This window comes from Solanum verrucosum, unplaced genomic scaffold (genome assembly GCF_900185275.1).
Source record: "Solanum verrucosum unplaced genomic scaffold, falcon-dt-bn FXZP01000128.1, whole genome shotgun sequence".
Classification (NCBI taxonomy): domain Eukaryota; kingdom Viridiplantae; phylum Streptophyta; class Magnoliopsida; order Solanales; family Solanaceae; genus Solanum; species Solanum verrucosum.
In genome coordinates this window covers 3,110,658-3,134,416 of record NW_026020327.1, presented here as the reverse complement: position 1 = coordinate 3,134,416, position 23,759 = coordinate 3,110,658, and the positions used below count along the sequence as shown (strand labels likewise).

Genomic DNA, 23,759 nt, shown 5'->3' with positions numbered 1-23,759 from the left:
CTTGGAATTGCCGTTTTAGAAAGATTCTTGGAGATGATAAAAAGTTTAGAGAAAGGGTCCATTCCATAAATATTTATTCATCATTTATTTCGAATGTTTACATAAAATCAAATCAAATAACTTAATTTTAAGTTAAAAAAATAAAATAAAAAGTAATTATATCATTTAATCAATGATTGATAGTTTGTTTAGCTAAATTTTCAAAATCTGCTAAGATTAAAATTTAAGGAAATTGTCTTTCGAAAAAACGTATTGAAGGTAACAATGTGTGTTGTAACTAATTAACTTTAAAAGCAATTTTAACTGAGTTGGAGTAACAATCTGTGTTTGACAAATAATTTTTGTTATGGGTCTAACGTAACTAAAATTTGGACCCAAAAGTAATAAATGTGTATATGAAAAACACATTTTATATCTCTTTGATTCAATATAAATATCGAGTATGGATAAATTTTTCGTATAATAAATGGTTATTCGAAAGATTAGCTTTATGACAAATATTTTTTGTTGATTAGAATCATTCGAAGTCGTTGATGCTACGTTAAGGAGACCATTTCTTTTGTTTTTTGCTTTGGGTTTACGCTTTGTGTTTTCTTGATATTCTTTAATTGCCTAATAACATGTTCTAAAATGGCTGCTAAAAACATTATAAAATATTCTCCATTTGACATTCAAAATACAGGTCTTTTATTGTGTGATTAAGACTTTTATTGGTTATTAATTGTTTTTTTTTGCTATTGAAGTTTGGGAGTTGAAAAAATTGAGTATTTAGTTCATTGAAGAAAAAATTATTCCTTTTAATCAAATTTATATAGTTTGAATTTCAAGAGTCTAATTTCTTTATTTTAATCGTGCATTTAAAAATACTACAATCTTTAATTTTTTCTATAAATATCTTACATAAAAGGTACTATAAATCACAGTAGTAAAAATATTTAAAAATATACGAGTAAATTGCGGTAAAATAATTTCTTATTTAACTCTCGAAATTTGAATAGTATCATATTGATTGTGACAAAAGGAGTAGTAATTTTATTTTAAGGTGAAAAAAAACAACAAACAAAAAACAAGAAGAAGATTCCAAACTTGGATTCAAGAAAATAATATAATTTAATTATTAAAAGAATTTTATTCACGTTTATATATTCTTTGAAAGCTTTATTGCATAAATAAATATGATTCTTTGAATCTCAAAAAAAATAAAAAATTGAATAGTTGGTGTTAATGTTATTCATACTTTATCTTTAATCAAACTCAAAGGACTCTCTCTCATAATAATCATACAAAGAAGGAATATATTAATTCTCTTCATAAAAAAAACATTAATTCTCTTAATTACTTGCTATTTTCTCTATTTTTCTTCCATTTTAAACCAAAAAAAATAAAATAAAAAATCTTCCCTTTCATTTCAATCCAAACAGTTTTTATACAAATACACAAGGTACAGAACATTTACAATATTAATTATGTACCTATCATCCGTGGCCGAGCCAGAAATTTACATAACATGCTCAAAAAATAAAAATGCACTAGTTAAAATGTCACATCTCAAATCCTAACATGTGACCTAAAGCAATTTTCTCATTTGTCACTCGACTATACAATCTTCACTTATGTCAACACAATTCATGTATATAAAACAGAAAAAATTGTATTATATTTATGCTAGAAGCGGCGCTTCCACGCTTTCTCCATTTTCTTCTTGTGTTGACGGTGCTTCTGGTAGTATCCAAGCAAAATAAAATGCCATCGCCTAACACATCGCATTTCTAGAGTTAAAAATCACAAAAATGTTGCATAGCAAAACAGTACAATGCATGTCTAACCAGAGGCGAATCTAGGATATCAATATTCAGTGTCAGAGGTCGCAAGATGAGTGTCAATCTTATGTACATTTACTTCTTTTTTGCATAATCCGAGCCAAAAACAATGGGTTCGGTTGAACACTCCCTAATTATAATACGCGGCCTCTATATCTAACATGATTAAAATGTGTGAGAAAGTTTACCAAAGCAAAAGCTGCACAGATCAAGCTGAAACCTTTGCAGTTGAAAGGTGCATTGCTAGACAAGAACCAAGCTGCAACAATTCCAAGACAAACAAGATTTGATTGAAGAATGAAATCGAGCTAAGACAAGATCTTCGATAAGAAAGAAAGGCGCGTTTTTTTACTCACAGGTCAATGGACTCATTACAAGAGGGGCTAGAAAACTTCCAATTGCTTCTGCACCAGCAACTAATCCTTGAGTTTTGCCCTGTCACACAAAGAACAGCAATCGACTGAAGTTTCTAATAAACGTATCTTCAATAGACCAATGATTACTCGAGAAAAATAACGATAATGATTATACAGTGTACACCACATTCGTTGAGTATGTTTCGTAGTGACTAAGAAATGTATCTTCAGTAGACTTTTCTTTGTTCACACTCAACGGGACAAACATTTTGTTTCAGTAGCGTACGCGTGTATCAGAGATGTTAGACCGACAGTTGCACTTAACTGCTGGGAGTAAAGCTTATGGTTTACTAACCTGATCAGATGCGCTTGATGCTTTAGATACAATAGCATTAGTCTGTCATGAACAAAAATAATCAGAAAAAGGCGAGATTATCAATAAAACATCATTTTAAAGTGTCGCAAACAACACATTTTTTGATGTACTACTTACAGAAGGGCGCGGCGCTCTAGTATATAAATCATCCGAAATAAAGCACCAAAGTAAGGCACCTGTAACAGAAAGAATGAGTTCAAAGTCAAAATCATGTCATCTGACAAGCTTTTAGCCGAAAAAGCTATTAAAGGAGTCAATACGTAACCCCATTGGAGTACTGGAAGGAGATAAATATCTAGTTCACCTAACAATGTAAGAATTCCTCAACGTTCTTCTATCTCGTATACTCTAATGCAATAGTAAAGAGTACTGAATTCAGCTGCTCTTAAGTTAAATAGTGCTATCAAATTAATGCTTCCTTTGATTTTCCGATACATGCTATGTGTGGGATACTTTGCCAGGGATGAAGAAACTTTAAGGACAGCAATCAAAATAAAGCAGGTCATAGATTCAAGATTACATACCCACGATGCCCATGCCAAGCCGTAAAGCAATGCCTGTTCATATATATATATATAACGTAAGGATAGATGCTTTTAGCAAGCAGTTTAATTGATAATAAGTGATAAAATGAGTTAGTTAACTCAACTTACATATGTGATTGATGCTAGCAAGGCTATTCTGAGTACCACTCTTTCTCCAACTAATGGGTTGACTAGAGGAAAAACCAGCATCTTGAAAAAATGCAAAAGGTGAAAGAAGTTCAAAAAAAGGAATGATCATGATTCACAGGCAACAAAATAATCAAATTACTTAATAGTCAGTTAAATCAGATAAGAAGGTTTCGTACTAAAACGAAGAAATGGACTTCTGTCACTCATATAAATTGACGGAGAATCTTAAGGGTTGTTTGGTAGAGTGTATAAGAATAGTACTGAATAGGGTGTATTAGTAATGTTGGGATTAGTAATGATGATGAATAGAGTGTATATAAATTCTCTAATACATCCTACCAAACGACCCTTTATGCAGGTTCCAGATATAACAGCTAAAATTTGCAAAGACAAGTGTTCGTAAAACAGAAAACAGGTCTAGAATCTCTGTGAAGAATACCTGAGTGATAATTGAACCTACTCCCACCATCATCAGAATTTCCGAGAATTGGTTTTTGTTGAAATCAAATGCTGACTTCAGATAGTACTGTAAGATCAGGAAGATACTTCAGTGAGTTCTTAGTTTCCCTTAGAAAAACATTCAAATATTCAGACTTAAGTAATTGCAATATTAGAAGAAAACACAATTTTACCATTAACACACTGCTGATACCAGACATTCCCATGTCATAGAAGAACGAAACAAGACAAATACACTTGAGAGTTGAACTGAGGAGGAAAAACAAATGAATCTTTTAAGAATATGAACGAGGACTTATTTTCCGAACCTAGGTCTCCATATGAAAAAAGAAAAAGAAATGTTGAATCATGCTCCTATCCCAGAGAAAAGTTAGAAGTGGAAGAAAATGGTACAAGATCATTAAATGATATGGAAAAAACTCAAATAAAACAACTGTAAGACCTGCTTGTTACCACGTGTAATGCGTATCTCATTGAGCTATATCGATCCTGAACAAGTTTGTATGCTTTGCTTGACCAACGTAAATGCTGGTTAAGGTTTGGAGTTAGCTTAACTGTCTCGGTAAGAAAGATTATCATGTACATTGGAGCAATGATCAAAAGTGCCACCGAAACCTGAAATATGACACTTTAATATGGAGAAATCAAAGCAACTGCAGAAAAAAGTAGGAAAAGTGAAATCAAACAGACATGCCTCGAATATGTAGGTTCCAGGAAGTAAACGAGCAAGAAAGTTTCCCAAAACATGCGATAAAGATAAAATTCCGTGCATCCAACCGAAAGCTGCAGCCCTGCTTCTACCATCAAGAATATCTGCCTGCATACAAAATAATTCTGTTCTTTATATATAGTTCAGACCACATTCTAGACAGGATCCAGTATAGAAATCTTACAGCATAAGCAGCAGAAATGCAGAAAATACTTCCTTGACTCATGATATGAGAAATCATCCGCAGCACATAATAAGCATAGACGAATCCTTTTGACTCGTCTATAGCCAATATAGCTGAAACAAAGAAAAGATCATTAATAACATCATGGAAACATTTTAAAGAATCACAGAAGCATGAAGTTATAAAATTTGGTGGCTACGATACATCAAATTAAGAGATACGAAAGAGTATATTTGTGAATTTCTTCGAGAAGAGGTTATCATTAATATAAAGATAGATGCTTGAAGAATTTGTCCATCATGTTAATCGTGAAACAATTGTGAATGCATCTTTCAATAGAATGAATACCGTACATCACATAGGTAGTTAGGTTTAAATCAGCTCCTTGTACAGCTGATATTTATCAAAACTCTCACAACTAAAACTTCTCATCCTGCTAATAGAAATCAATTCAACAACTAATGCTACACAATAGCTTGGGAAATGGTCATGCAAACTAATGCAAAAGGTTATATGACGGCGAGATGTAATTGTTTCCTACAAGCTTCTCAAGGTAAAAGTTAAGAAGAAAGAGCATACCACTGGGAAAAATAGCAGTAGATACGATTAAAAGGAGTAGAGGTTTACGCCCGTACTCATTAGCTAGTTGACCAAGGACTGGAATGGCAACCATTTTGCAAATTCCAACCACCTACAGTTGAAGAGATATGCATAAAACTTGATGAAACAGTCCATCGGAAAGAATAGAGGAGACGGATAAAGTAAGCTACATACTAATCATTCTGATTTTAACAAATAACCAGTGTTTATGTATTTCAAAGGCATGAACCTATATAACTTGATCACGTTCTTTGAAAGTCGTCATTTCTTTATTAATCTTTTCGCCATTCACGTGTAACTCTTAGTCAAGGAATGGTCCTCTAAGAAATCGAGTCGAGCTAATATGCCAGACAAAGCTCATCAAATTATTGAAGTAAACTTGTGTAGCAAATTAGAGAACCTTTACAAGCCATAGTGCACAATCCACTAACAGATGTAATGAAGGAACTACTCAAACATATAACCTAATCATGAATTAACCAAACAGATAAATGAGAGCGCTGAGGATACAATACAACGTAAATAAAAATGTGTTCTCTGTAACAATTTAAGCTTTTAAACGATATGTCACACAATTGTCTTAATGACTTTTTTAAGAGAGATGCAAGCAGCAAGGATGAAAAACTCTCTTAATTTCAAAAATCATGATAAGGCTTTAAATAGCCTCATAAATAAAATAGTAGACAACAAAAGTATTAGACTTCTCCTATAACTAATGAGCAAAATCTTGTAGTACATGAAATATTAAATTCCCCCCACAACTAATTATTCTACAAAAACACTACAGATGCAACATCCAACAAATTGTGTAAAGCATAAGAAGAGGCACAAATGTTCAATTCTTAGTGAAACCCCTATCAAGAAGAATTTGCAGGGCATAATGAAGTAAATAAAAGCACCCAAGGATGTTTGCTTGCATTCTTCACCGGCGCTCACCAGATGTATCACTCATCCCTCTCCCCACGGAGCAGCAAGGGGTCTTCTTGTGTATTATAATCTTTACAGGAATGAATAGCATATGTTGGTTGAGAATTGCTTGGGAATTCATTGATAATGACTTTGCCAGGTTCTAGGGAGGCTACTCTTCTTTTTTGTCGATCAAGTCGATTTCCCTCATTCGACTCGTCCAGCCCTCTTCACGAACTTGTACAATCGATACCACAGAGATAGACAACTCTATTATCAAAGAAATAAGGAAAGGGGCGATAATTTGGCACCAGATAGCCGGAGGTGTGGAAAGAGCAGCTGTGAGAAGCGGAAAAAAAAAAAAAAAAAAACAACTATAGTTCGTGGAGGTTTCTACAGAAAGACCCCTTGGTTCTAGCAAACGGATCACAATTACAGGTACCTAGGAGCATACCGATGGAATGAATGAAATATGAACAATTAACATAATATCACCTAATGGTCAATGAACTGATTGGGAACCACGAGGTCCCAAGTTCAAATCTTAGCAAAGACAACAAACACCAGGTTCATGTCCTAGCCTTGGTGGATAGAGTTAACTGTTGCTAGTGGGATATGACAGGTATACTAGTCGAGAAGCACACAAGCTGACTCGAAAACCATAGTCTCTCTATCAGCAATCAAATCAATATAGAGGAAAATACAGAAAAAAAAGTACCATTTGTTGAAGACCATTGATGTAAATAGCTTGAGAGCAAGTGGATTTTGTAGGACAAAGAGCATTAGTAGTAATATCAGCAATAATAGAAACAGACATCTCTTCAGCAGTCCAATAAATACATAATGGTAACAATAAATGCACAAGTATTTTCAACTGCTCTCTGCTTATATTCCCCTCCATTTTTCTTGATTTTTTTTTTCTCCACAACCCCTTCTATCTCAATAGCTCATATACATGTAAAAAAAAATATTTTTTTTAAAAAAAATCTTTACCTAAAAAAAAGTAAATAGAAATTAGAACAATATATGTAGTTAGAAAAGTGGAAAGATGAGATGATGACAAATTAGTCAAGGCATGAAGCTTGACCCCCTGCAAGCCACTTTTGGTATGACAAGTTGTATATTACATGCGGTTGAATAAAATAATACTCTATCTATCTCAATTTTTGTGACACTTTTTAAATTTTGAGATTCGAATAAGTTCATTTTTTACAGTAAATTTTTCATATATTTTTTAATTATTTAAATTGCTGATTTTTTAGATTTCGAGACTCAAATAAATTTATTTTTTACCGTAAATTTTTCATATCTTTTAATTATTTTGAATTGCCAACCTTTTAGATTTCGAGATTCAAATAAGTGTATCTTTGACCGTAATTTTTTTATATAACTTTTAATTATTTTGAATTGTCAATTATTATGACTTATAGTACTTTTTACGTAGTTTACGAATATAAATTTTATTTTTAAATATTGAAGATTACAAGAGCAAATTTTTTATCAAACTTAAACTATTTGATACTCGAAAAATGAAAAATGTTACATAAATTAGGACATAAAGAGTATTTTTCTTATTCAACCAATAAAATAATACTCCACTATATTGGCTCAATGGTAATGACTTTTTGGACCAAAATTTTATTAATAATGAGTTGATTTAAGGGTAATAATCCTATTTTTGGGAGAAAATGATATTTATTTTCCCCACTTTACCATTTTTGTAAAAAAGAGATGAAACTAGAAAATTATTTCTCTCATGTTTTGGAGTGGCCTTTAATTTGTCCCTCAAATCGGTGGAATTTTATTATTTTTTTATATTTTACTTCTCGAAAGTTAATTTAATTAATCTTTTAAGCTAAATTAAATTATATTAATTTAATATTTTGAAAAATAATTTAAATAACTAAAAACTATTTAAAAAAATACTATAAGTTATAATGTTTCTTGTATCAATATATAAAACAATACCTTATATATTTTAATTTGTTAGACTTACCTTCCTTTTAAATCTATTTTCTTTTTAAATGTCTTTCATTTATTTATAACTCCTTACTTCTAATTTTTCACTATTTTATATCATTAATAAATGGCAAAGAAAAAAACTTTCTAACAGTGTCTGAATATTTAATAGCATGAAATTGATGTTTTTTATTAAAGAAAAGAACTTTTGAAAGTCACGTGGAGTGTGGACTGTTGTTTCTTCTTGGTTAAGTCATTTTGATTTAATAAACTAAAATATATTATTTTTATTACTTATAATTAAATAAAAAAACACTATTCAAATAAATAACGTGTATATATTGATTTAGTGTAAATATCATAAATTGTTACATGGTTTGATAAATGCTTAGCATGTGTTCACACAAACTAAAAAATAAAATCAGATAGTTTAACGTAGACAAATCGTGACGTACACTTAACCTGCATCGCGCATGATCTTCTCATCCTTAGAATGGTAAATTGGCAAGATGTTGAATTCACTAATATAATGTGCATAACCCCAGTTTCATATATACAAAAATACAAAAGTACAAACCAACATCTTTCATTTAGACCAAAAAAATAAAGTGATACATTGAAGAGCTACAAATTTTAATACACTTTTTCTAATCTAATTAGATCATACTTAGCTTCATAAGATTTACAACTCTATCGTACATAGAAAGTAGACCGGACTTATTGTCGTTGTATAAAGGGGCAGCCTTGGGTACCAATGTCTCAAGTATCATGTCAAAAGTGGTGCTTCAATGTTCTCTGCATTTTCATCGAAGGTCCTCTCTCGTGGTGCCTCAACTTTTAGCGTGCTAGCATAACACAGTGAAACCACCTGACGGAATTTGTGCAAGTTAAAGTTTTAACATCAACAGGTATGACAGGTGAAAAAGTCGCGGAAAGAAAGAAAGAAAAAAAACAGCTTACCATGGATAAAGAAGCACAGAGTATACTGAATCCTTTGCAGTTGAAAGGTGCATCGCGGGACAAAAACCAAGCTGGATGAACGTTATGTCAGTGATTAAACACGATTGCATCTAGAGTTCTTTGTGTTAAGTGAATAGAAGATGACTTACAGGTCAATGGACTCATTACAATTGGAGATAACAAACTCGCGACTGATTGAATACCAGCAACAAATCCCTGTGCTTTGCCCTGTAATAGGAATGAGAAGACAGCACGTAATTATAAAGTAAAGTAGGCGAAAATGAGATTCTTTTAACATATCATCTTAAGCTTACTAACTAGCTATAACTACAAGTAAGGCAGATCTCGGACAAAAAACACTGATTTGAGTTGGTCTATGATTTGATGAGACGCGAACAAGTTTCCTAAATTAGCATCTTCTTGCCCCTTGGTGTCAAAGCTGAGGCGGGTCATTTATTAGCTTTGCTTTTCAAGGACTTTGGCATGTATTGGGCAGAGATACATGAAGAATACTATGCTAAAAGACTAAAATCGCATGAGTTCACTAACCTGATCTGCTGAAAGTGCTGCTTTAGATATTACAGCATAAGTCTGTCAAGAAAGTAAAAGGATACGGGATTATCAAGAAGAAAATCCACAAGTATTAAGCTCTTCAATGTAATGTGAAATCGTGAATGATGTTCGAGAAATTACTCACAGAGGGTTTAACAAGGATGTAGATGACCCCAAAAGAAGCACTTAAATATGGTACCTGTGTTAGCAAAGACAGTCAATACGACGAAAAAAGGCTATTGAAGCAGTTAAAATTTTGAGGGAAGGGAAGGAGGAGATGGAAATGAGTATGAACTGATATGTATTCTTTTAGAGCAGAAGTAAAATGTTAAAACAGCTTTTGTTATATGCAATTAGTTACTCACACGAAAGAGTTTGGTCTATTAGTGCATTTGAAATGTGACTTTCATTCATATCCTTTCGTGTCATTTTCTTCTTCTCTTATCAAAATCAATTTGCTATATCGTAGAAACTCTACTAAAGAGAAAGAGGATGTGCATAGATATGACCCTCAAGAAACAATTAAGCATTCATTATCATCATTCTCTCATTTTTAAGAGTCGATATTCTGTTTAAAATAATTAGTAACGTACCCAAGGTGCCCATGCTAATCCATAGAGCATTGCCTGCCAAACAAAGTGCGGTATGAGGTTATTTTTCCTTCAGAATAAGCGTCTGCTCCGGTACAAAAATTAATCAAGGGAACTTACATAGGCTATTGATGAAAGCAAGGCCATACAAAGTATCACTTTCTCCCCAAATAGAGGATTAATAAGAGGAAGCACCACAATCTGGAAAAATTTAAGTACAACAAAACAGAAAAATTACACCACTATTTAGAATATATATTCATATCTGTACAGATGTACGGGTCCCCCCTGCCCAAACGCACCCAGAACACGCACTACATATATACATATATAATAGTCTATTATAGAAACATAGCCGGAATGGCTTCAATATCGCTGTCCAACAAACTCAAGGCTCAAAAATTCTGCATACCTGTGAGACTATGGAACCTACTCCCACCATCATCAAAATTTCTGAGAACTGATTCTTGTTGAAGCCAAAGGCTGATTTCAGATAGTACTGCATAATTAAGAATAACATATATAAATCTCCAATCAATGTAGACAAAGTCGGAATTCACACTGTAATTCCTTGAAAAGGTAACAAGAACTCATCATTGTACTAGTATTTTGGTGACTCTGAAGGACGGAACAAATATGGGAGGAACATTGTTTGATTCAAAGGAGCAGGTGGCATACCAGCAAAACACCGCTGATCCCGGACATTCCCAACTCATAGAAGAAAGATACAAGAGAAATGCACTTCAGTGTTGGGCTGAGGAGAACAATAAAATGTCGTTCAGAAAATACACGCAAGTTATTCTGAATCTATCTTTATGTCCTCCAAATCAACATGTGGTAGTAGAATCCGAAATGTAATGGATGACACGTGCAAAATTACCTGCTAGTGACAAGATTTGCAGCATATCTCATCGAGTTATATCGTTCCTGGACAATCTTCAGTGTATTGCTCTTTAGTGTCGAACTTTGGCTCACCTCTGTTTTTGGTGCTACAGTCTCTTCTAGAAACAGTTGCATATAAACAGGAACAAAGATCAAGAGACCTATTGAAACCTGAAGGAGGAAAGTTCATTAGGATGGACGCAATAAGTAACAATAATAGAAACATGGTTCACAAAATTGGTCTAGCTATAACACCAACATGCCTGGAAAATGTAGCCCACGGGAAGAAAACGTGCGAGGACATTCCCGAGAACATGGGATGCAGAAAAAAGGCCTGTAATCCAACTAAAAACTGCAGCTCTACTACTCACGTCAACAACATCTGCCTGAAAACCAAAAGAAAATATGCAGTTAGATTCTTGATAAATAACGCAGGCTTAATGTTGTCAGCAAATTACCAAATGGAACTCCTACCGCATAAGCAACAGAGATACAGAAAATGCTCCCTTGACTTATGATATAGGAAATTGTCCGCAAGACATAATAAGCATAGACCACTTCCCTTGATTTGTTGACGGTGAGTAAACCTGGAAGGTTAGAAAAGAGAGACAGAGAGAATGAGCATTAATAAGCATGATAACCAATTAGCCATACATAGGACAACAACAACAACAAGAAACCCAGTGTAATCCCACAAGTGGAGTCTAGTGCAGTCCGGGGAAAGTAGAGTGTACGCAGACCTTACCCCTACCTTTGAGAAGGTAGAGAGGCTGTTTCCGAAAGACCCTCAGCTGAACAAACAGTGATATAGAGGTCCTTACATAGAACAAATCCATATAAATGCACTTTAAAGTCAGTCAAAATGCTAATGTCAGATGTGCCCCAATAAGCATAATCACCTAAATCAGGAAAAGATTAGTAAATTATAGAACATGCGATAGTTGACTAGTTGGCCCTGATGATCAAGTTCAATTCCCTTGAAGTTTAAGTACATTAGCAATTAGCTCTGTTAGGTTAACATATTTTCCTTTGTCAAATTTACCACTCCACTCAATCCCATAGAGAAACAATTAGAATGAAAAGAGAATACAGAAAAAGTTCATGCCACACCATCAAGTGGGAAGCACACTTCAGAAGATATAGAAATTACCAAAATGTTTACTGATGATTCTAGCATTACGTACCGAAAGGGATAATTGTTGTAGATACAGTGAGAATGAGAAGTGGTTTACGCCCATACTCATCTGCCAGCTGACCTAGGATAGGAAGGACTATCATCTTGAATATTCCAACGACCTGCGTAGAAAAAATTCCTTAATGTTATAGAACAGCAAAAAGCCATAGGATGGGTGCTGCGCTTTCTGTAAAAGAATAATGCACACTGCTGGTTACAGAGAACAAATTAAATTGAAGTTAGCCCACTCCCACTTCCCCATCCTAAACAGACATGGGAAAGCCTTGACGAGAAAATGCTAAAGGCAGCACGGGTAAATCTATTTAAACACTAATCAAGAATCACAATAATGTTCTTCTACTTAAACACTGACAAAAAAAAAAAGATGTAACTGAATAGTTCAACGCTGAAGAAAATCATTACCACCATCCCAACAAGATACATTATAGTTTCATACAACTAATGTTAGTATCTACTTCAACGAAAAGTCCACTAAGGAAACAAGTGCCTTTCCTTTACATAACAAGCTCCTCACTCAGTCCAGGGGAAAGATTTCCTTTTTTTTCCCAAATGTTCAATCACTTTCCTATTTCCAAATACAAATAACGGAATCAAGCACTCAAACAGAACGAAACAATTAAACTAGGTGACATCTCATCTAAAAGCTTCGGTTGTTAAAGGAGAATACACCTTAAATACTAATTATATGAGTATGTCACAACATGCGCCTCATGGTTTGATTCTATTTCATGGGCCAAACACATGCAACTTTTCTCCCTTTCTTTTTCTTGTGGAAATGAGATTTCAACCAGGACCTGTCTCCTTCTATATATGCTGCTACCATATTAAATTCTGTGACCATATTATCTAAAAGTTTATGGAGAGAACACCTTTATTACTGAATTATATTATGTCTCAACACGCACCTCATGGGATTGATTCTTTTTCATGGTTCAAACACATGGAAATATGTTTTTTTGTGTGTGACCATCTTAGGTTAATCCACTAAGCTCAACAATATCAAGATTCCTCAAAGAAAAGAATATGCAGACAGAAAAGGGTCATTTGGTATGCGGGATGTGATAAGCAAGGATATTCGTGAAATTATTTTATCCCGCCTTCTATATGGCACAACAATTCCATCATATCAGTATAAAAGGAATAAAATAATCTCAGAATTAGCTAATACCTCAAACAAAACATGAAATAAAACTAATCCCAAATTTTATATCGAGATTATTATCCTTATCCCACGAAACAAAACAACCCCTAAAAGGTAAAAGAGGATAAGATTACATACTGTTTGTTGAACACCATTGATGTAAATAGCTTCAGAACAAGTGGTTTTGCCTGGACAAAGAGCACCAGTAGTAACATCAACAAGCACAGAAACAGTCATCTCTTCAGCAATCCAATGAACACATAATGGCAACAACAAATGCAATAAAGGCTTCAACTTGTTCATACCCTCAAACCCCATCTCTCTTCTTTCTTTTTTTCCCTCCTCCCTCAATCTCAACACTTCAAGAAACAACACATTAAATAAAAATTAGGAATAACTAATTTCTGTTATAAAAAGACAAGAACTTTATGACTTTTTTTATAGATTTAGACCAAAGGGTATCTAAAGATTTGATTTTTATTAATGTATCAACACTAGTCATCATACTCACAAATATCATCAAGATTTGCTTTTTATTGCTTTAAAGAGTTGTACATTGTGCTTTTGAGAGTAGTACTTCTTGAAAGATAAAAACTCACCTACCCCCAACAAGGGAGGGTGGGGGTGGGTTGGGTGGTGGGGTTAGGGGGTGGTTTGCACGTGTGAACACTAGTGAATCGTGTGTTCTACTGAGGTTTTGTGTCCAATGTGGCTATTTTTAAAATAAATTATTAGGCTAAAAAGTGTGTTGGATCATGAATGTAAGAAAGTGACAAAAGTTGGAAAGTGATTGCTGCGTGTTTGATTGATTGTGGCATGCACTAGCCTTGTTGTTGTATCCCTTTAATTTTTTATTTTATTTTTTGAAATTTTAAATGTGTGTGTGTTTTTTTTTAATAAATTTAAATGTGCTTAATATGATAAACAATGATTTTATAAAAAAAATTAGTTAGTATTTGGTCAGCATGGGTGATCCCATTGCTAATGTTAATTTGTCTAATATTATTATATTGATAAATAATTTTATATAAATAATAATAATAAATAAAACGAATAAATGAATAGTATTTTGTGCGAAGAAAAATATTTTCTTGGAAAATGATTTTTAAGAAGATAAATGAATTTTTTATCCTATTTTTGTGTGTTTGGTAGTTAGACAACTATATTATTTTAAAAAAATTGTACTCCCTTTGTGCTAATTTATGTGACACTTTTCGAATTTTGAGATTCAAACAAGTCTATTTTTTACTGTAAATTTTGCATATATCTTTTAATTATTTTGAATTTTTTATCATTGTGATTTATAGTACTTTTTACGTAGTTTACGAATATATAAATTTCATTTCAAAAAAATTAAGAATTTCACGCGTAAATTCTGATCAAACGTAAACTGTTTGACTCTCAAAAAATGAAAAGTACCACAAAAATTAGGACAGAGGGAGTATCATCTATAGATAAATATTATTATAGAGATAAGGGGTGTAGGTTGGTAGGGATGAGGTGGGGATAAAGAAGATGTGGGGTATGTATGATAGAGACGACACAATTAATATAGAATGACACATGTGAAACTTTTTTAAAAAAAAAATTCATTGGAGAATTAAATGGTTAAAATTTTCATTCATAAAAGAAGAAATGATTCCTTTTCTCTTTTTTGAAAAGAGAAAAATGGCATGGTAACTTTTTTCATGTCAACTTTTTTTTTTTTTTTTTGAGAGCGTTGTCTGAAAAGTGAATTTAAATAATTGAGCCATAATTCTATTCTATGTGCTTTTTTTTTTTAATTGGATGAGTTATTTTTTATTTTACTTGATTTTTATATTAAAAATAAAAAAATTACTTATCTAGTACAACAAATTAAAATAAACTTATTATCAATTTCAATAATACTCTTATTAATAAATAAAATATTAGTAATAAAATTTAAATTTTCAAAATATAATTAATAACTTAATTAATAAAATAAACTCCTAACAAAAAGCTTTTAAGAGAATAATTAAATTGACATGGACCAAATAAAATAAGAGAAAGTATCCTTTGAGCTCAGAATTTTACAGTCTATTTGTAAATAAAGTCACCTAATAATTAAAGTTGGTGTAATTACATAGTCTAGAAATACTTATTTCTAAGTCATTATGTAATTAAACGGACTATGATAATTATCAATATATGCAAAATCAAACTTTAAAATATCAAAAATCATATAAAACTAATTTAATAGGCCAAACACATACACAACCCCTCAAACTTGCCCTCATTTTTCATTTTGGCACTCCAACTTAACCTTGTTCCATTTTAACCCTTAAACTCCATTTTTTTGTACCATTTAAACACTAATACTAATTTTTATGATTTTTTTTATTTATGTTCTTCAATTGCAATTTTTTATTTAAAAAAATAGACGTTCGTCTGTTAATTTTCCTAAAAAAAATTAAACATTCAATTAAAATTTTCAAACAATAATATTATTTTTTGAGATTTCTCTGTATTTTTGCATGAAAGTAAATTGACGAAAGTTCTTCGATTTTCTTTCTTAAACATTCAATTAAATTAAATAACACTACTTATTTATTATTTCTTGTCATCTAGGCTATCTAAATTTAATGCAAATACTCACTTTTTATTTTTAATATAAATCAATACGAATAAAAAAACTCATATTCAATACGAGTAAAAAAGACTCTTGTTCATTTCTAATAACACTACTAAAAATGTTAAAAACTCAACTGACTTTAATTTGTTAGATTGTCGGTGATTTTTAAGAAAGAAAACCAACACAATTTCGTCGGTTATTTTTCACATAAAAATACATAAAACTCTTAAAAAGAAATTATTTTTTGTTAACTTTTATTTTTTTAACTAAAATTAACTGACACATGTCGATTTAAAATAAGAAGTTGCAATTGAAGAATATATATAAAAATAAAGAAATCATAAAAATAGTATATCGTGTTAAAATGGTACATAAAAAATGGAGTTTAAGGGTTAAAATGGAACAAGGCTAAGTTGGAGTGCCAAAATGAAAAATGAGGGCAAGTTAGAGGGGTTGTATATGTGTTTGGCCAATTTATGATTTGTTTTTATTTATATTCTTCAATTGCAATTTCTTATTTAAAAAAAATAGATGTGTGCCTGTTAATTAAAAAAATTAAACATTCGCGAACGAACATAAAAAATTTCAAACAATAATATTATTTTTTGATATTTCTCTGTATTTTTGCATGAAAATAAATTGACGAAACTTCTTTGATTTTCTTTCTTAAACATTCAATTAAATTAAATAACACTACTTATTTATTTTTTCTTATCATCTAGGCTATCTAAATTTAACGCAAATACTCACTTTTAGTTTTTAATATAAATCAATACGAATAAAAAAACTCATCTACAAAAAGACTCGACTGACTTTGTTCATAACACTACTAAAAAAAGACTCTTGTTCATTGCTAATAACACTACTAAACAATGTTAAAACTCGACTAACTTTGTTAGATTGTCAGTGATTTTAAAGAAAGAAAACCAACAAAATTTCGTCAGTTATTTTTCACACAAAAATACATAACACTCTTAAAAAGAATTTTTTTTTTTTAATTTTTAATTTTTTAACTAAAATTAACTGACACGTGTCGATTTAAAATAAGATGTTGCAATTGAAGAATATATATAAAAATAAATAAATCATAAAAATAGTATTTCATGTTAAAATGGTACATAAAAAATAGAGTTAAAGGATTAAAATGAAACAAGACTAAGATAAAGTGTCAAAATAAAAAACGTGAACAAATTAAAGTGGCTGTACATGTGTTTGGCCTTAATAATATCATATTATTCATATCATACATATCCACTCCCACTTACCTTTCCACAACATTTAATGGTTAGATAAGTCCAATTGGTTGACGGTTTGACAAATATTCTTTAATTTAATATTCTTGATAACAAATTGATCATGAATAGAAAGATGGGAACACTAATTAAATAGGCATCTATTTCAGATTGTGACTACTTAAATATCAGCACATCACTAAATTATCTTATCCCCATCCCATGAAAAGTAGGAATAGAATCTTACTTCTTGAACCGAACTACTTTAACTGGCAATTGAATCCATGAGTTCAATCAAATCGGATAGCTTGTAGATGTAATCTATCTCTCTGCTTGGACAGAAGATGCAAACGCAAAAAAACTCAAGTGATTTTCCGTTGACTACTGTGAGAAGATAATTGCACAACCACATTTTTGCACTAGAAATTTATTTACATTGCTTAAAACAAAAAGAACATCTCATTTGATGAAGCATTAGATCTGCACACAAAACACGAAAATGATAGAATTGCATATAACAGATGGACAAATGGTTAGAAACTTCAAAAAAACTTGTGCATATATATGCACTTCAGCATTTTTATAGACTCATTAAGGAACATGCTGCAATCAGCTGTCCTGTCTTCTGTGGAGTTTAAACCTTAAATCCAGCTAAACATATAGCTGAAACTATTTATTTGAATATCATCAAAACAACTACCCAACTACGATTCTCGAATCTCGAATCATATAAATTTGATAGATACAAGAAACTAGTGCACTCGACTTCACTCGCTGTTTACATGGAGGAGCATGAACAAGTCCTGCCTCCCCTGATTGTGATCTTTCTGTCAGCAAATTAACTGAAGGAAGCTATAACAGTATTACTACTCGTGTGCTGCCCCGGTTAATGCAGGTTGTTCGTCTTCATCCAGTTCCTGTTCCACACTTTTAACCTCGGGTACATAATGCATGAGCATATTCTCGATACCAGATTTAAGGGTAACTGATGAGCTAGGACAACCACTACATGCTCCTTGCATTTTCAATTTGACTACTCCTGTATCTGGATCAAATCCTCGGTATACAATGTCCCCACCATCATCTTGTACAGCTGGGCGAATACGAGTCTCTAAAAGTTCCTTGATCATTGCAACTATTTCTGAATCATCCTCATGGATAGCTGTATCCATGGAGGCTGCAGTACTGGAGTCAAGAAACACTGGGTTACCAGAAGAAAAGAAATCCATAATTGCTGCAAATATTTCAGGTTTGAGGAAATCCCAGGACGCTTCTTCACTTTTTGTTACAGTAATAAAATCTGATCCAAAAAATACACGTGTAATCCCTGCATGAAGGAAACAGGATTCAACTCTTAGGGGCATAAATGGAAAAGCAAAGAACAGTAACAATACTTCCCGTCTAATTTATTTGACACAATCTCCTTCTAGGCATCCCAGATGTTTCACATAATTCTACAAAAATCAATTGGTATGTTTCATGATTCAAATGTATCAAAATTATGCATCTAAGCAGTTACGTGATATTTTTTCTCAATTACCACTTATCTTAATGAACTTACCTACATTATATACAAGTCAGACTTGTGTTATAAAATTCCATATTCATTCAGACTATGCAGGCATAATATCTAAACTTAAAATCACATGAAATTCATGTGGATTTAGCAAAAACTCATAAAAAAAATTAGAATGATAACAGTACTAGAAAAAAGCATAATATAATGGAAGCAAATATCTATATCATGATACCAACTAGTTGAGTCTGGCATTGACAGAAGTCCTTTTAGTTTATCTAGAGATAAGTGTGTTAGAGAACTCCAATTTATTGAGTATCGGAATGGAATATGTCCAAATGCAGCAAAGTGGACATCGAAGCTCATATAGCCAACCCCAACAGAATCTAAGTTTATAATTCTTTTCCACCTTCCGCCCTTGAGGATTGGTAAATATCTGTTTCAGATCTCCAGGCATCACAGGTGAATTGGATGCAAGTTTAGGAACATGGTCCGCATCTTTCATCTGCCAAGCAGACCTGTAGTAAACAGATGACTGGCTAGCTCTGTTACTTCCTCACATACACAGCATCATTTGCATACCATGATGCCTCTTTTCTGCAAATTTTTTCTACGCAGGACTAGTTTCATGGGTTGCACTCCAGCCAAAACATTCTACTTTTTGGGCAGAGCTTTGTTTTCCTAATTATCGTCCCAAGATAAAACTATTTTCAATCATTTCTGAACAGCACCATGTAACAAGAATTCATTACATCTTTGTTTTCAGTCCAATACATACAGAATCTTGCATTTCCTGAATATCTGCATTCCCTATTACTATTATGTATTCACATCCTCAATCTCCCAACCATTGAAAATCCTTCTGAATAGTCCACTTTCAGTAAAACAATCTGCTAGAGTGCAACTCTTGTTTACATCCTATTGTATAAATTTGGCAAATTGCCCCTAAATGAACTTCTCCAACTATTTGTTTATGCAGAACTTCATTTTCCTCCCATAATACACCTTTAATCATATAATGATTTGAACATCGTCGCATACTATTCACTGGTTTTGTGCACCATTAATTTCCACTTTATTCCTCTTCATCGACCTCTGATGTTATTTGAGTAACAAACTCTTGTTATACTCTTTCCAGAACAATTGGTCCACCAAGAGGGTACATCAACACAGTGCATGGCACTGATCTTTGGGAAAACATCTCTAGGTACAGAGATGAGTTCTTCCAAAACGTATCCTTCAAGGTTGGAAATGGATCACATGTGAAGTTCTGGAAAAATAAATGGCTGGGGACGTGGTACTTAGAGACTTATATCCAGCACCTGCCTCCATTGCATGCAATCCTGAATCCACTATTGCTGATAATAGAGAGGGGGACATCTGGAGTATTACTTTCAGAAGGAACATACAAGATTGGGAGGGTGAAGATTTTTTGAACTTATTAGGTTGACTTGAGGGCCACAACATAACAGAATCACAGCCAGACAGAATCTCATGAGGAAGTTCTATGCAAAGGCATATACACAGCTACAAGCATCTATGCTCTCAAAATGAGATTATTGAAAACTGGCCATGTAAACTTATTTGGAGGAATAGATTTCCCACTAAGGTGATCTGTTTTACCTGGACAGCTTTAAATGGTGCCTGTTTGACCCAAGATAACTTAGCAGAAGGAGCTTTCAGTTGATTAATAGAAGGTACATGTGGCAGAGGAACCTGGAGTCCATTGACAAATCTACTCATATACTGTCCAGTTGCAGCAGAACTTTGGAACTTCTTCTTCTTCTCTATCTTTGGACTGAGTTGGATGCAGCCTCAGTCAATTAAAGATGCCTATGAAAGCTGGAGACTTTGCAGAGTTGATAAAGCCATCAAAAAGATCTAGAGGATGATACCAGCTACTATATTTTGGTGTTTATGGAATGAAAGGAACCGCATATGTTTGGATGGAATTTCAACTCCAACACACTTTGAAGACTAACTGTTTAGTCAACCTCTACCGCTAGATGACCCTTAACCCTGTAAATTGCCCAATTATTTTTTTAAGTTTTGTTAGCTCCTTAAACTTAATTACATATGTACTGGAGTTGGCACTACTTTTGCTTTTGTATCTATTCTTCATCTTCTTGATGCTTTTCAATGATATCTTTCTGACTTCGTAAAAAAAACTTGTTATGCTACTTTACAACCGATCTCCATCTATATTTTTTTGGGATAACTGTGGTGTTCGGGTCAGCATACGCGCAACCTCCCTAATTGGTTAATTCCATGAAATACATGCTACCTCCCACCAGCATATATACTGAATAACTCTGGTCATCAAGGCTTGGACAAATGCAAAGAAATCACCAAGTGTTTAGTCCCCGTTCAGATTTGAACTTGAGACCTCATGGTTCTCTACTCACCCTTCATTGGCCACTAGATCAGACTCTTGTGTCAGCTCCATTTATTTTATCATCTTTCATTGACACAACCTCATTCCCACAAGGAATATCTTAATTAGTTGCTTCTAAACCTTTGGGCGAAAGAAAAAATGACATGCAGCAAGTAGGGATCCCATCTAGTACACTAATGGCTGTCAACCTTCCTCCAAGGATGAATGCTACTTTTTCTTTACTGGTGAAGAGGGAAAATTATATTTCCTCCAAAGAACTTAACTTTTTTTCACATTTCTCAATCACTCCTTCCCAAATGTAGTATAGTTTTGCTTTGCCCCCAAAGTAACTCCAACTAAACTAAAGGAAATTGTCTACTTCAATCCCAGTATCATCATAGCCAGCTTATGAAACCTCTGGACAGCATTTACTATGAAACAATCACTCTTTGCTAAGTTGATATGTGACCAAGCTGTCCTTAAAGATTAATAGAATCGCCTTCAGATTCAGAAACTATGAGTCATCCAGATACAAAAACTAAACTCATTCGGAATTTCCTTCTTCTTTTTAACAATGGCTTCCGGCCAGCTTCCCCACACCTCGACTACTCCACTGGGTAATTGTACCTGTTACCTGCTAGTCCTCCTACTAGCAGGAGTATTGGGTAACTATGTCCACCATGTTTTAGGCAAATGCGAAGAAATCACCTAGTGCTTTTCTTTTTCATGGTTGCAATAACCAATAAGCTACACTCAGTTTTGCACAATCTATGATGAAGACGTCAAAACAAAGAGCGAAGGAGAAGCCGATTTGTGATTGCAGAAAAGCAAGTTGGCAATGAAAAATGAAGTAAAAGGGCCTTCTAGGCTCTAGCAAAATAAAGTAATAACACAAGGCACAAAATGCAATCCCAACATATTGTTAAGGACTCAAAAAAAAAAAAATGCAATCCCAACATTCGAAAAAGCGCTAGTTCTCAAAATTGCTCCTTTTTTTGGCAATACATTTGTTCCTATATTTATTTCTAGACAGTTGTATTGCACATACAAAAAATATTATGTTTTGGTACTGCCTTGATTAAAGTTGAATCCACAGCCAGTCAGCCAGATGATAAAATAGCAACAATTTTTCTAATAGCCTAAATGCTGCTATGTAGTATGTTAGTGAGTTAAATTCAGGTAACTGCACTAAATTAGGCATCTTTTCTTCCGCATTTCTTCCATTAAAGTCTGAAGAGGGTTAATATTATAAACACAATCTGTGCAATCTAATGAGAAGTAATATTATAAACACATCCCCACACATTAGTAATCCGTGAAATGAACATAGATGTTAAACCTCTAAGTCTTCACCATCTAAGTTTCGAGAACACATACCATCTATTCCAAAGAGGGCCTTCGCCAGAGGTGAATTCATGGCAGAACGAGCATTTGGAAAGTCTGCACTCCCAGCTTCCACAACTGGCTTCCCAGGATAGAACATTAGGGATAAAGGATTCGGAGTTGATTGAGTTTGGATAAACATGGTCCTCTTCTGGCCTGTTCACAGAACGTACATGATCAGGATACAGACATTCACAAAATCTAATAGTTAGCACACTCATTTATCACATGAGGCAATTACTAGATCAACTGTGTAAACTATAAAATCTTAATCTTTTTGTAAAGGCAGAAAATGATGTGGTTTGCGAGCTATTGCATAGGAGCGGGGGTTTTACCCTGTGCGCACCCAAAGGGTAGCGGCTCCGGGTTTCCCTTGTCATCAAAAAAAATAAATACAAATTTTCTTGATCCTTTTTCTAGTTGCTTCTATATGCAAATTGCACAAACAAGTTCCATTTTCATTTCTAAACGCTGACTAAGTTCAGCTCCCATGGAATCTCATCAATTATCAACAGAATTCAAATTCCTTATAATTGTATGCTCAATTCCCAATATTCATTGAAAACTTCTCATGTAGCCCTGCTAATTCTTTTTCTAGTACTAAGGCCACATATATGTACTCATTAGTAGGAAAAAAAAGCCTTCACCTTCAAAACAAACAATCATTCAAAACTGGTGTCATCCAGGCTTCTAGTTCAAGCTCATCAATCGTCCGGAAAAAAAATTCTTAAATTTATGAAAACACTCTTCAGAAAGAGTCCAACTTTACATTTTCCCCTCCTTCCTTACCCCAAACATTTTACAGTAAAAATCCCGTAAACCCAAAAATATCCAGAAAACACCAATTGTACTCTCGTGTAGTTGCAAAAATTCACATCAAATGATAGACATTCATGCTCTCTAGTGACTATCCCGAAATTATTTTATTTTTTTTTAAAAAAGAGAGGAACTAGCTGAATATAAAAACTTACCTCCAAAATGGCTCCATAATGGCGGGCATGAAAAAGGAATCTTTGAAGGCTTTATCGAAGTGAAATCAGAGAACGCATGCGGCGTATTAGAAGATAAAGCGTAAAGAAATCGACGAGATGTGGAAAGTGAACCATTTTCTACATAGGGTTTAGTTAACAATCTACAGCTGCGGAGATTCGTTCGCGTTATCAATCTCCCTAATAATCCCTTCATTACCACAGTTTCTCGTACAAGCTTCTGGAAAAATCTAGATTCTTCGAGCTTCAATTACAGATTTTCATGGCGGTATTTTGCCTTTTGATGGAATTTCAGACTGAAACGTCAGA

The 23,759-nt window shown here is 33.2% G+C and overlaps 2 protein-coding genes and 1 pseudogene across 2 annotated transcripts; all 3 read right to left on the bottom strand.

Moving 5' to 3' along the window:
• Window positions 1–1,639: 1,639 nt before the first annotated feature.
• LOC125835841 (uncharacterized) lies at window positions 1,640–6,994 on the bottom strand (annotated as a pseudogene).
• A 1,566-nt stretch (window positions 6,995–8,560) lies between these two features.
• LOC125835885 (uncharacterized) lies at window positions 8,561–13,857 on the bottom strand. Its single transcript, XM_049514982.1, has 14 exons — window positions 13,502–13,857; window positions 12,212–12,323; window positions 11,502–11,614; window positions 11,291–11,413; window positions 11,026–11,198; window positions 10,824–10,899; window positions 10,558–10,644; window positions 10,266–10,346; window positions 10,149–10,181; window positions 9,701–9,754; window positions 9,553–9,594; window positions 9,153–9,231; window positions 9,004–9,074; window positions 8,561–8,911 (listed from the first exon to the last, which is right to left on the bottom strand). The coding sequence occupies exons 1-14, from the start codon at window positions 13,679–13,681 to the stop codon at window positions 8,810–8,812; spliced, it is 1,326 nt and encodes a 441-aa protein (XP_049370939.1). The 5' UTR covers window positions 13,682–13,857; the 3' UTR covers window positions 8,561–8,809.
• Window positions 13,858–17,741: 3,884 nt separating this feature from the next.
• On the bottom strand, window positions 17,742–23,750 carry LOC125835895 (nifU-like protein 4, mitochondrial). The gene is made up of 3 exons (XM_049514993.1): window positions 23,433–23,750; window positions 22,456–22,617; window positions 17,742–18,515 (listed from the first exon to the last, which is right to left on the bottom strand). The coding sequence occupies exons 1-3, from the start codon at window positions 23,644–23,646 to the stop codon at window positions 18,055–18,057; spliced, it is 837 nt and encodes a 278-aa protein (XP_049370950.1). The 5' UTR covers window positions 23,647–23,750; the 3' UTR covers window positions 17,742–18,054.
• Window positions 23,751–23,759: the final 9 nt, after the last annotated feature.

Excerpts from the sequence above, each read along its gene's own strand:
- LOC125835895 (XM_049514993.1), bottom strand. The coding sequence starts at position 23,646 with ATGAAGGGATTATTAGGGAGATTGATAACGCGAACGAATCTCCGCAGC. Across the intron at positions 22,618-23,432 it reads ATTATGGAGCCATTTTGGAG|GCCAGAAGAGGACCATGTTT; the intron begins GTAAGTTTTTAT and ends TTCTGTGAACAG. Across the intron at positions 18,516-22,455 it reads GGCCCTCTTTGGAATAGATG|GGATTACACGTGTATTTTTT; the intron begins GTATGTGTTCTC and ends TCCTTCATGCAG.
- LOC125835885 (XM_049514982.1), bottom strand. The coding sequence starts at position 13,681 with ATGGGGTTTGAGGGTATGAACAAGTTGAAGCCTTTATTGCATTTGTTG. Across the intron at positions 11,414-11,501 it reads GTATCTCTGTTGCTTATGCG|GCAGATGTTGTTGACGTGAG; the intron begins GTAGGAGTTCCA and ends TTTGGTTTTCAG. Across the intron at positions 10,900-11,025 it reads GCAAATCTTGTCACTAGCAG|CCCAACACTGAAGTGCATTT; the intron begins GTAATTTTGCAC and ends TGTTCTCCTCAG.